At 35.0% G+C, this 12,270-nt stretch overlaps 1 protein-coding gene across 2 annotated transcripts; it reads left to right on the top strand.

The window, feature by feature from the left end:
- The first annotated feature begins 4,058 nt into the window (after positions 1-4,058).
- On the top strand, positions 4,059-11,117 carry HA4 (H[+]-ATPase 4). Of its 2 annotated transcripts, XM_022048902.2 has the most exons (23): positions 4,059-4,573; positions 4,681-4,775; positions 4,934-5,053; positions 5,179-5,277; positions 5,364-5,501; positions 5,721-5,855; positions 6,023-6,202; positions 6,295-6,501; positions 6,594-6,713; positions 6,805-6,924; positions 7,039-7,161; positions 7,246-7,350; positions 7,482-7,626; positions 8,277-8,441; positions 8,591-8,829; positions 8,995-9,027; positions 9,210-9,291; positions 9,423-9,583; positions 9,775-9,960; positions 10,056-10,238; positions 10,336-10,514; positions 10,629-10,761; positions 10,857-11,117. In XM_022048902.2, the coding sequence occupies exons 2-22, from the start codon at positions 4,722-4,724 to the stop codon at positions 10,723-10,725; spliced, it is 2,871 nt and encodes a 956-aa protein (XP_021904594.1). In that variant the 5' UTR covers positions 4,059-4,573; positions 4,681-4,721; the 3' UTR covers positions 10,726-10,761; positions 10,857-11,117. The 2 variants fall into 2 exon arrangements, with proteins under 2 accessions (XP_021904594.1, XP_021904592.1); XM_022048900.2 differs by having other exon boundaries at positions 10,629-11,117.
- The last annotated feature ends 1,153 nt before the right edge of the window (positions 11,118-12,270 follow it).

Here is a 12,270-nt window from a genome sequence, read left to right on the forward strand (position 1 = left end):
TACCCCGGCCCAGAATTTGACCCGAGATTAATTTTAACATTCTAAAAATGTATATGAATCTATTTTTGAAATTAATAAATTTTAATTTAATGTGAAATTATGGAAAAAAATAGGTTGAGGATAAAATTAAAAATAATTTTGGAAAAAATAGATGAAAATTTGGGTTTGAATGGTGTTTTTAAAAGAAAAATCAAAAATTATGGATCAGAACGCAATTAAGAAAATTTTTGCCACGTAGGACCGCCCAGTCAATAATCTCTACGAACTGGAGCGCCCCGCGTGGAAAGGCATGCTGACTCGGTGCCACGCTGGAGGCCACACTAGCGATATGCGTGCCCTGCGATCAGACGACCCAGAAGTATTCTTGCCCGCGTGGACGGTTCAGATCCGTTCCCTCATCAAGTGCAATCGGACGGTCATGATCAAACGCGATGAACTGTTTAGATTCGTTCTCTCTTTAAATGCGATCGAATAGTCGAGATCAAATCGCGATGAACAGTTTACATTTATTTTTTCTTTAAACGCAATCAGACCGTCGAGATCAAACGCAATGAACGACCCAGATTAATGCGAGACGAGTATAAATATTTCGCATCACACTAAATTCAAATCCTAGCCGCCAGCTTCCCGTCAGAGAAGAAGAACCAGTCGTCGGAGAAGATAGCCGACCACTGCTGCATTTGAGCCACATCCGATCACCAAAAAAGATAAAAAAATTTCTATCCGCTTGGAATTTGATTCTGAGCACCCCTATGGCCAAATCGGAGCAAAAAGAACGGTAGGTGAGCTGGAAACTGTGTGCAAAGCCTAACAACGCCACCACGAGTAAAACCCACAACCTCATCCGATGAGCCCCTTCCCATTTTTTGTTTTGTGCGATTTTTCTACCGTTGTATTCACCGTTTTATTTTCTACATGTTGATCGAAAAAAATTCACAACTGCGAAGGTGAGCCAGCAGAGTCGGCCCACCCGAAAATCTCCACTGCTGATAGGTTTTCGTTTTTTGGTTTTTTGGCCAACTGGGGCCCCGTAATAAATTTTTTTCATAGGGATATATATAAAACCGATCGAAACTGGCCAAAACTGGTCGAAACCAGCTAGACCCGGTCGAAAACAGTTAGGCTGAGGCAAACCGCCACCACGGACGATGGTGTCGTCACCAGAGCACGGCGCTACCGTCGTGTCGGAACTCCAAAATTGCCCTGAAAGGGTTTTTTACCGATTTTGAATTCTTAGAGTATTTTTAGGAACATGAAACATGTTTTAATCTCTGCAGAAAAATTCAAAAAACTCGGGGACCACTAGTAGGCGCAGTAGAAAGTTCGGTATTTCGAATACCGATTCGGGTAAAAATCTCTCACCTTATTCTCTATTATGGAATTGAAGCTTAATAATTGATAATATGGTATTCTGTGTATTTAAAATTTTTTGAGAATAATTACAGATTACTAATAGATGCGGAACCGGTTAGTTGTTTATTTGTTTGTCCTGTGTAACTGATTGTTTGCTTTTACAGCTTTAAATACATGAGAATAAACTTGAATAGTTAAATGATTCAGTTATACTTCTTTGATGTATATTTATTAATTATCTTGCATGATTTACGATTAATTTATGAAATTAAAAATTAATATCCAAATGAAAAATTGATTGGTTATGTGAATTAATGAATGATTGTCTTACTGGATATCTTAGGATATGGTGGACGGACCGAGTACATAGAGAATCATACTGTAAATATTACTAACATACCGGACAGGGTATCAAAAAAGTGTATTTTTGGCGCTCATACCGGACAGGATATAGGGACGGCTTGATTCACCCTTATACCAGACCGGGTATTTAGGGATGATATTTTTGACACTCATACCGGACGGGATATAGGGACGACCGATTAGTTGACAATGTTGGATATTGGTTTATGCGTAGTAGGACATCCCTATGGATCTCCATGGATACCAGTAGGCAAATAAAATAGAAAGTTGTTGTTATTACCCACTTGAATATGATATTAGAATGTTATTTGAGTTATTGTCTCTATAGGTCGATTTTGAAAATCTCACAATGGTAAATATATGTAATAAATAGTTTTCCTTATGATAAATAAATTTACTTAAATCAAGAATTCCATTAGTTATTTTTATGATTTTTACCAACATTCAGTTTCGTGATATTCTTACTAGACTAGTGTATCTCACTTTTTCATTAACTATTCCAGATCAAGAGGACCAAGATCCAGATTCCGATCAACAAGAGCATTGTGAATAGTTCACCACCCGAACTCCCTTCAAAAGTTAGTGAAAGTCGTCCTAAAATGCTCAGTTATTTGCCTTTTGTTTATTTCTTTAATTTTCATTTGTTCTTTTACAAGAGAAATTTTCGTAACTCTATTGGGTATTCTAAATTATTGTGTAAAGAATGTAAACTCTAAACTTTATTATTTCACTTCCGCATTTAATTTATGATTTTATTCTCTTTTAAGTTCCAGATCTTTACAAACTTGCTTAAGTGTGATAGTTGTTTGAATTTAAGAGCTGCATTACAAGTAACACACTTGAGTTCTTGCTTGCTTCGATATAATATGAATTGTTTGGATGAGAATGACTAAAAAGGTTTGTGCTTGATGAAGTTGGATCTTGATGGAAAGCTGAGCTTGCATTTGGTTGGAGCTTTCATCTCTATGCCTACTCTGCTATAATGAAAGGTTTTGCTAAAATGGAGAAAACAAAAAGCATATCTAGATTGATTTAAAGAAGGCAAAAGACGAAGCAAGGTAGAAAAGAGAAATGACAACTTTGAAAAACCTTAATAGGGTTTTGCTTCCTTTGGGTCGAAAAAAATTATATTATTGATGAATAAACAAGCCTTATATATATGTGAAGTTAAAAAAGTAAATGTACGCTGTAAACACACATCAACATTTTCTCTATACCGTAACATGTCATGCGCACATGTACACATATACAATCCGCACGTAGTCCTTGCAGGAATCCGAAGGCAATTCAATCTGCACTCGCGGATAACCCTATATTTTGACACAATCAATACAAATTAGAAGACAAAAGTCAAGTGGACAAATGAATTTAAGTGAATGATAAGGACGTACTTTAGCCTCTTAATTATTATTAACTATATATTGCATATTATTAATTATATAATGACTAAGTTGGGAATGACAATGCATATTGGTGCAAGAAATTAAAAAAATTTACATAAGACGTGTTTGGTAGGAGATCTAAAACAAATTAGACGTGCCATCAACATTAATTTCTTATACTAATCAATTAATTTTCTTTCTTTTTTTATTTTATTTTTCTAAATTAAAGATTAAGGTGTCCTATTTTTTTGGTACTCTATTCCTAATCCTTCAACTTTCCAAAAATTTAATATAATGATTTTAATTAATAACTTAAAAGTGAAATATATATATTTACATGATGCATTTAATCCATCTACTAAAATTTAGAGCAAGAACAGGTGAAGATTTGGAGCCAATTGAATTCACCAACTTTAGACTTCTGCCATCTAAAATTAAACAATTAGAAAAATATTTTATTATTATAAAATTTTATATAGAATGATATTTGAATCAAAATTATAATTTTTTTTTAAAAACTGACGTTAAAATGTAAATTTTTTTTTTCTATTTCCAATTTTCTTCCTACTTTAATATACAATTAAGGAGTGGATATATATATATATATATATATTAAATATTATGAAGATGGTAACTTTATCTGTTTCCGAATTTACAGACAGTAACAGTTTTGAAATTCAAGTATAAATCTTTAATCAATTAATGAACTTTATTGATAAAAAGTTAATTTTCGTAAATTTCACCTATTTTTTTCCAAAAAAAGATATTTTGATTTCATAGGATTTTTTTAGTTTATCCTAAGGGACACGTGGTTGAGAAAGAAGGCGAGTAGGATTTTCTTGAGAGCAGTCAAGAAAAGAGGAAAGCTTTAAAAATTCCATCTTTATATATATATGGATTGTTGATTAATGGCTGCTAGTAATAAATACAGAGAGGACTAAAGACGCAAAGGAGATACATGTGCTGCTTATTGTTCTCGGCTCTGTCTGGGTGTCCTCGTCTGCTGGAAATTATTATTTTAACAAAAAGTTGAAGTTTAAAAACGAAAGCTTTCTGAAAAAAAAAAGAAAAAGAAAACAAAAATCAGAAACGTTACACAACAGAACTCAACGTGGGTGTGGTAAATTCAGATTTGTGAACAATTTCCAACCAATCGGTGGAGGCAAGCAGCAGCCTGAAAAGTCGGTGTACAAAACTAGGACTGCGCCACGTACAACCATGTAAAGCAGGAGGGTGAACTGGAGGAATTGTTGAAAAGTTACTTTTTACTGTGATATGGTGGGATTAGAGTTTGGAAAAGGATCGTGGCGTTACTAATTTATATATATATATATGCACATATTACTGCCACTGCTCTTTTGAGCGGTTTCTCTTTTTCTTGGCTCTTGCGGATTTGCTGTGTTTGCTGTTGGGTTGTCCTTGTTTTGGTCTCAGGCTACCAACTTTTGTGCTCAAAATCTTGTCTTTCTATCTGGGTAGTGGTTAATTTTATCTTTCTTCTTCTGGGTTTTCATGATTATTCTTCTTCTGGTTTGTTTCTGTAATGCGCTTTGATCTCTGATGGTGTTTTTTTTGTTCTTAGTGAGAAGAAGTTGAAGTTGTGAGGAGCAGGTTGAGAGAAAGATGGGGGATAAGAGTGAAGTTTTGGAGGCTGTGTTGAAGGAAACTGTGGATTTGGTAGTAGATCTGACAAATTCAGAAGCTTTTTTTTGTTTTTTTTCTTCTTTGTTCTTCTCTCTTGTTCTGTGACTATGTGTTAGTGTTTGTGTTGTTGTTGATTTACTTCTGCTTGTTCTTGTCGGTGTTGAGAATTCTACATTTTTGGTTGAGTGCAGGAAAACATACCAATTGAAGAAGTGTTTGAGAATCTTAGATGTAGCCGGGAAGGTCTCACTACTGAGGCTGCAGAGGAGAGGCTCGCCATTTTTGGCCACAACAAGCTTGAAGAGAAAAAAGTGCTGTCTTTTTATCTTTCCCTCTTTACTCTTTAAAAAATCCTTTCTGGTCTTGTTAATCCAGATTTCTGTTCTTGTTTACTTCCCTTTACTTGCTCAAAGTTTGTCATCTGGGTGTTTCTCAGGAGAGTAAATTCTTGAAGTTTTTGGGCTTTATGTGGAATCCTCTCTCATGGGTCATGGAAGCTGCTGCAATCATGGCAATTGCTCTTGCAAATGGAGGAGTGGGTGCTTCAGCTTTTTGAGTCCTATCAATTTTCTTTGATACGTTATTTTTTGTTAACTTCTTCAATTTCTCTATCTTCTGCAGGGAAAGCCTCCAGATTGGCAAGATTTTGTTGGTATCATCACTCTGCTTCTTATCAACTCCACCATTAGTTTCATAGAGGAGAACAACGCAGGTAACGCTGCAGCTGCTCTCATGGCTCGTCTTGCACCTAAAGCGAAGGTATCAGATTCAATCAACTTATTCTCTGTTAACAGTTCCATAATCTTCAATCTTAGTGTTGTATTTTTGATGAAAAACAGTCAGTGTTATATTCATTAGCTATCCTTTTATGCTTTTTAGTGTGTGAGATGGGTTTCTTTTCCTTTTTTGGCAGTATATCTATTTACTTTTTTTTTGTTTTGTTGGATTCTCTTATTTATGATGAAAATTACTGTAAAGGTTCTACGAGATGGAAGGTGGAATGAGCAAGATTCTGCCGTTTTAGTTCCTGGGGACATAATAAGTATCAAATTGGGAGATATTATACCAGCTGATGCTCGTCTTCTCGAGGGTGATCCTCTTAAAATTGACCAGGTTGATTTTCTGTATCCATTTTTTTAATTATTTATTGACTTGAATTAATCTCATTGGGGTTAATTCATGGAGTGGATACGAGATTACTAGTATTTTTTACCAGCTGTCAATTAGTCTTTCTTATTCTTTTAAAAAGAAAACAAAAATTAGAAAGTTCCTTTTTGCAGTCTGCTCTTACTGGCGAGTCTCTTCCAGTAACAAAAGGGCCTGGAGATGGTGTGTATTCTGGTTCTACTTGCAAGCAGGGAGAGATTGAAGCTGTGGTTATTGCCACCGGTGTCCACACCTTCTTCGGAAAGGCTGCTCACCTTGTTGATACCACTAACCAAGTTGGCCACTTCCAAAAGGCAAGGACTTGGCGTGGAACATATTTATGAGGTTCTTGTGGTGTGTATTTATTGATCCTGATTTCCGTTACTTCATTCCCATATATATGTAGGTCTTAACTGCAATAGGAAATTTCTGCATTTGTTCGATTGCCATGGGAATGATAATAGAAATCATTGTTATGTATCCCATTCAAGATCGGGATTATCGCCCTGGAATTGACAACCTTCTCGTGCTTCTCATTGGTGGAATTCCAATTGCCATGCCCACAGTCTTGTCAGTGACTATGGCTATTGGTTCCCATAGGTTATCTCAGCAGGTTGGCAACATTCCCTGGGAATGTTTCAATTGACTGTTCATATGAGGTTTTCTAGTTACATGATGGAATGAATATGTGGGCAATGATTGCAGGGTGCTATCACAAAGAGAATGACTGCTATTGAAGAAATGGCAGGCATGGATGTGCTCTGCAGTGACAAGACTGGAACTCTGACATTGAACAAACTTACTGTTGATAAAAATCTTGTTGAGGTCAGCTAATTTTCTTGTGTGCATGTTATAGGTAGAATTCTCAAAGCAATAAAAGGTTGAGGTCTCAATCTGAACCTTCTTGGATTCTTAGGTCTTTGCTAAAGGAGTCGATGCAGATACTGTTGTTTTGATGGCGGCTCGAGCATCCAGACTGGAAAACCAAGATGCAATAGATACTGCTATTGTGGGGATGCTGGCAGATCCTAAAGAGGTACTTGGTTTTTATCATACCTTCCTTCTCGAATACATCTATCTATTTATTTGTATAACAGCTTCATTGTTGATCTGATCTGTTTCATTTTGTTCCCTTGTTGCATCCGAAAAGGCACGTGCTGGCATTCAGGAGGTGCACTTCCTTCCTTTCAATCCTACTGATAAGAGAACAGCTTTGACATACATTGACCGTGATGGTAAAATGCACAGAGTCAGCAAAGGTGCACCTGAGCAGGTAACTACACTTTATTTTTATTCATAACTTTTGCTTAATTAATTTGTATGTCACTCTAATTCCTCTCTGCAATACGAATTTTAGATTCTCAATCTTGCACACAATAAATCAGACATCGAGCGAAGAGTTCATGCTGTGATTGATAAGTTTGCAGAGCGAGGTCTGCGATCCCTTGCTGTAGCATACCAGGTATTGGAAGTCTGTCTTCTCTGATACTGCAATAAATTTAAAAGCTTTGTTTTCCCCTTCCAGATGTGAACCGATAAGTGCACCACTTAGTTATAACTGTTATTTTTTATCTGTCATTTCAATTGACACAGGAAGTTCCTGAAGGAAGGAAGGAGAGTCCTGGTGGCCCTTGGCAGTTCATTGGGCTCTTGCCTCTTTTTGATCCGCCTAGGCATGACAGTGCAGAGACAATAAGGAGGGCTTTGAACCTTGGAGTAAATGTTAAAATGATTACAGGTGGGTCTACTTTGAAATTGGAAGCTATTCTTAGGCTTGCAATGTAGTGATTGAACCATTATTGCATCTCCATTGAGAAAACTAAACTGCATTAACTAACTATGAATCATGGATATGGTGCGCCATTCAGGTACTCAGATGGGACAAGGTGTCCCATAGGACATTGGATGTGCAAAGAGGTAGATACTTCTAATAGGATTGATATATGCGGGCATGTATTCACGGTTGAACATAGGCAGCTAGAGATAGGTTGCATCGGTAGGGGGGAAGGGCTCTGATTCTAATGCCCTATTAACAAAGCTGTTTCCATTAATTGTACTTTTATTGTTGTTGATTTGTACATATGCACCCAGTCAAAAACAGTCTCTCATGGAGTTCATGTTTTGAGGCACAATATATCACAGGTCGAAGGGATAGTGAATTTGTATTAATTGCCGAGATACTTCCTGTTCTACCACTTTTTCGGAAGGGAATTGCTACATATTTGTTTATTTATACTGATTTGCATATTAATTTCTCTGCATTAATATCTTTCATTATGTTATTATGATGGATGATCATCATCATTTCATTATTTTATTTATTAAATTTTCAACCTTTTAGTTCTTCTAGCATCTGTTGCTGTTACTGACTGCTGTTTCATTTACCAGGGGATCAACTGGCAATAGGAAAAGAAACTGGACGTCGCCTGGGAATGGGAACCAATATGTATCCTTCATCTGCTTTGCTTGGACAGGACAAGGATGAGTCAATTGCTGCTTTACCCGTTGATGAACTGATAGAGAAGGCTGATGGCTTTGCGGGTGTTTTCCCTGGTAAATTGTCTTGCTCCTCTTAATTGGTTTTGTTTTTTCAGTTAATCTAGCTTCAGTGGATGTAGGTTTTTACTTGTCCTTCTACAATACCTAAGTATGGAGGAAACCTACTTATTTGTTATATTGATTTGCTTGGTTTATTGTTTTAGAGCACAAATATGAGATAGTAAAACGGTTGCAAGCTAGGAAACATATTTGTGGAATGACTGGTGATGGTGTCAACGATGCTCCTGCTCTTAAGAAGGCTGACATTGGCATAGCTGTTGCTGATGCAACTGATGCTGCCCGTAGTGCTTCTGATATTGTCCTGACTGAACCTGGTCTGAGTGTCATCATTAGCGCTGTATTGACCAGTCGAGCTATCTTCCAAAGGATGAAAAACTACACGGTAATGCATTATTTCTCATGATAGTGCTGAACCCAAAAGTGTTAATGTTTTCTTCTTATGAATTTAACGAATATTGAGAATTGTGTTGAGTAGCCCTTGAATCCTTCTCATCCTACTTTTCCTGCCAATTGTTAGTTTTCTTATTTTAGTGTTTTCCTTCGACAGATCTATGCAGTTTCCATAACAATCCGTATTGTGGTATGTTTGATTTTTCCTTTTTCAATCTTTTCCTTTCTTGTTATTCTCAGAAAAGGTTGAGAGCCTGTGGGGAAGACTGATATTATGATCACTAGTTATGAACCCTTGGTTTTCACTTATTATTTGAAATGCATTTTTTTTTTCGAAGATTTGATGCTTTTGCTTGCTTGACATGGTAACAGCTCGGGTTCATGCTGCTGGCCCTTATATGGAAATTTGACTTTCCACCATTTATGGTGCTTATTATTGCCATACTCAATGATGGTAAGTTCTTCTTTCAAGTGCAAAATCATAAGTGAGGTATAGGTTACAGCAGGAATATAATGTTGGGGCATAAATATTTTTTCCTATTTTATCCTGGAATTTACTTGGTTATTCTCCATATGAAATTTCAGGTACCATTATGACGATATCAAAGGATAGGGTGAAACCTTCTCCTCTGCCAGACAGCTGGAAGCTGGCTGAGATTTTTACCACCGGTATCATTCTTGGTAGCTATCTGGCGATGATGACAGTTATATTCTTCTGGGCAGCGTATAAAACAGATTTCTTTCCGGTAAGATGGTCTACTTTCTTTCTTTTTTCTATTTAAAAAAAGAAGATGATCAACCTTCTTTTGTTCAGTGATTAAGTTCTTCGTGAAAAAATTGGAAGATATGCTTCTGTATCAGCAGTTCTAGATAAAATTTGTGTTTTATCTTGAATGAGAGGGCCTGCGGTAATCTTATTTCTCTATTTATATGCCAGAGAATCTTTGGAGTATCGACCCTTGAGAAAACTGCTCATGATGATTACCGAAAGCTTGCCTCAGCAGTATACCTGCAAGTTAGCATTATCAGTCAAGCCCTCATCTTTGTGACACGATCCCGGAGTTGGTCTTATGTTGAGCGTCCTGGGCTATTACTTGTTGCAGCTTTTGTGATTGCTCAACTGGTGAGCCAAGGAGTTGCTGTATTCAAATTGGATTCATTATATGGTTGGAGAAATTCAGCGTGCTAATTATTTTTTTTTTATCTTTTGCTGAGCAGATTGCCACTCTGATTGCTGTATATGCAAATTGGAGCTTTGCTGCAATTGAAGGGATTGGATGGGGTTGGGCTGGAGTCATTTGGTTGTATAACGTTGTATTTTACATCCCGCTCGACTTCATTAAGTTCTTCATACGCTATGCTTTAAGTGGGAGGGCGTGGGATCTTGTTATCGAACAGAGGGTACGTATCACCCATGCTTTTTCTATTTTGTTGTGGCTACATTCAGCGGGATCTTTAATTTGGTGAAATTGTTATGATGGATTTCTTTGTAATGTAGATTGCCTTCACAAGGCAAAAAGATTTCGGAAAGGAACAGCGTGAGCTTCAATGGGCACATGCACAAAGAACGTTGCATGGGTTGCAACCACCTGACACCAAGATGTTCACAGAGCGAACCCATTTCACAGAGCTAAATCAGATGGCTGAGGAAGCCAAGAGGAGAGCTGAAATTGCAAGGTAACAATCTATTTGGGTCTGGATATTTTGTTATAGCGATTCCATCTTATGATTCTTTACTTTTTATGCCTCGTTTTAGGTTTTAATTTGTATTGTGTTCATTGCATCTTGCAGGTTGAGAGAACTCCATACGCTGAAAGGTCATGTCGAATCGGTTGTTAGATTGAAGGGCCTGGACATAGACACAATTCAACAAGCATACACAGTCTGAAGATGGTCTCATATTAGAAGAGATATTTTATTGGTGGTGAGAGTATAAGGCATTGAATCAAATATTTTGTTGTGAGTTAGAATTAGAGCATAGCTGTTAAATTGTGCTACTCTGTTTCCTTTTTTCTCCAGTTTTCATTTCTCAGAGGGCTGTGATTAGCTTTTAAATTCGTTATCATCCTCCATCCTCCAATCGCCCAAAAATTCCCACCCGATTCCCGCAACGGCAAAAGATTATTGTTAGAGGGGATTTCATGTTTATATTAGTAGAAGGAAGATGGGCTGTTAAGTCTTGTTGTATTAAGAAGGAAGGCATGTTTGCTAGGTGATTTACCCTAAACCTAATTTCAGTTGAAGTTGAGTAATAAGAACTCAAAAACATTTGATACTTAACGGGGTGTTAAAAGCTGTGTCTAGCTTTTTGTACTACTTATTTCAAGTGTTTTGTTACAAGAACTTCTCTCTAGTTAGTGTTTCTATTTGTTACTGACTTACTACAAATTACTTTAAATTTTGTTGAAAAATTTATTGAGTATATAGAGTTTCGTAATTTTATTGGTGTATTATGAGTTAAAGATAATCCATCTATAATTCTTATTTTAGTAGAATCAAAGATTTAATTTATTAATATTTTAATAGAATTATAGTAATTAAATTGAATTTATTTTTTAAAAAATTTATTACGTTTTTGAGCGAACGATAGATTTCGGGATAAATAATTTTTTTTCATTCATTCGAGTTATCATTCCGGGTTAAAATTCGAATTAACTTTATCTAACAAATAGAGGCTGATTAATTAGTCACCTAAATTCAAGGGGTGACTAAATTACTCTATTTATTCAATAACAATAATAATAATAATAATAATAATAATACACTTTAATTTTTTTCTCAAAATTTATTTAAAATAAAAGTAAAAATTTAAACCAAATAAAATTATGGTACTGCACAAAATATTTTCTCTTTTATTTTATTTTATTTTCAAATAGTTATATTTTTATTCTCTTTCTAATGATTATATATAAACTCAGTCTCTTTATTTAGAAAGACAATAAGCTTATAATTTTAAAAATTAGTTATATAATTTATAAATTAGAGTTAGTTAAAAATTAAATTTATTTTTATATTTAAAATTTTAAACATTATGTAAATTATCAAAATTATTTTTATGCTTAAAAATTAATCAATTAAAAACTAGAATAATTATTGTATGTATTATCATATTAATTTTATTCTTATAATTTAAAATTTGAATGGATAATATTTAAAATTTTATCTTTATATAATATATATACTCATAATTATCACATTAATTTCACTTTTATATTTTAAAATTTAAATTTTATTTTTAAATCATATATAATTATAATTAATATTAATATATTCTTTTTATTTTCATTTATAAAAAAATAATAAAGTTATTCTATAAGTCGTTATATATGTATGTATATATATATATATATATATATATATATATAAAATATAGTTGATTAGATAAATATAAATTTTTGACCAGTTAGGTTTTAAGTGAGGCAATAATGTAATC

This window comes from Carica papaya, chromosome 9 (assembly GCF_054855325.1).
Source record: "Carica papaya isolate Zhongbai chromosome 9, ASM5485532v1, whole genome shotgun sequence".
Lineage (NCBI taxonomy): Eukaryota > Viridiplantae > Streptophyta > Magnoliopsida > Brassicales > Caricaceae > Carica > Carica papaya.

Bases quoted from the DNA above. Each gene is read 5' to 3' on its own strand.
- HA4 (XM_022048900.2), top strand. From the start codon at position 4,722: ATGGGGGATAAGAGTGAAGTTTTGGAGGCTGTGTTGAAGGAAACTGTG. The intron at 9,961-10,055 runs GTGAGCCAAGGA...TTTGCTGAGCAG, and splicing joins CTTTTGTGATTGCTCAACTG to ATTGCCACTCTGATTGCTGT. The intron at 10,515-10,628 runs GTAACAATCTAT...TGCATCTTGCAG, and splicing joins AGGAGAGCTGAAATTGCAAG to GTTGAGAGAACTCCATACGC.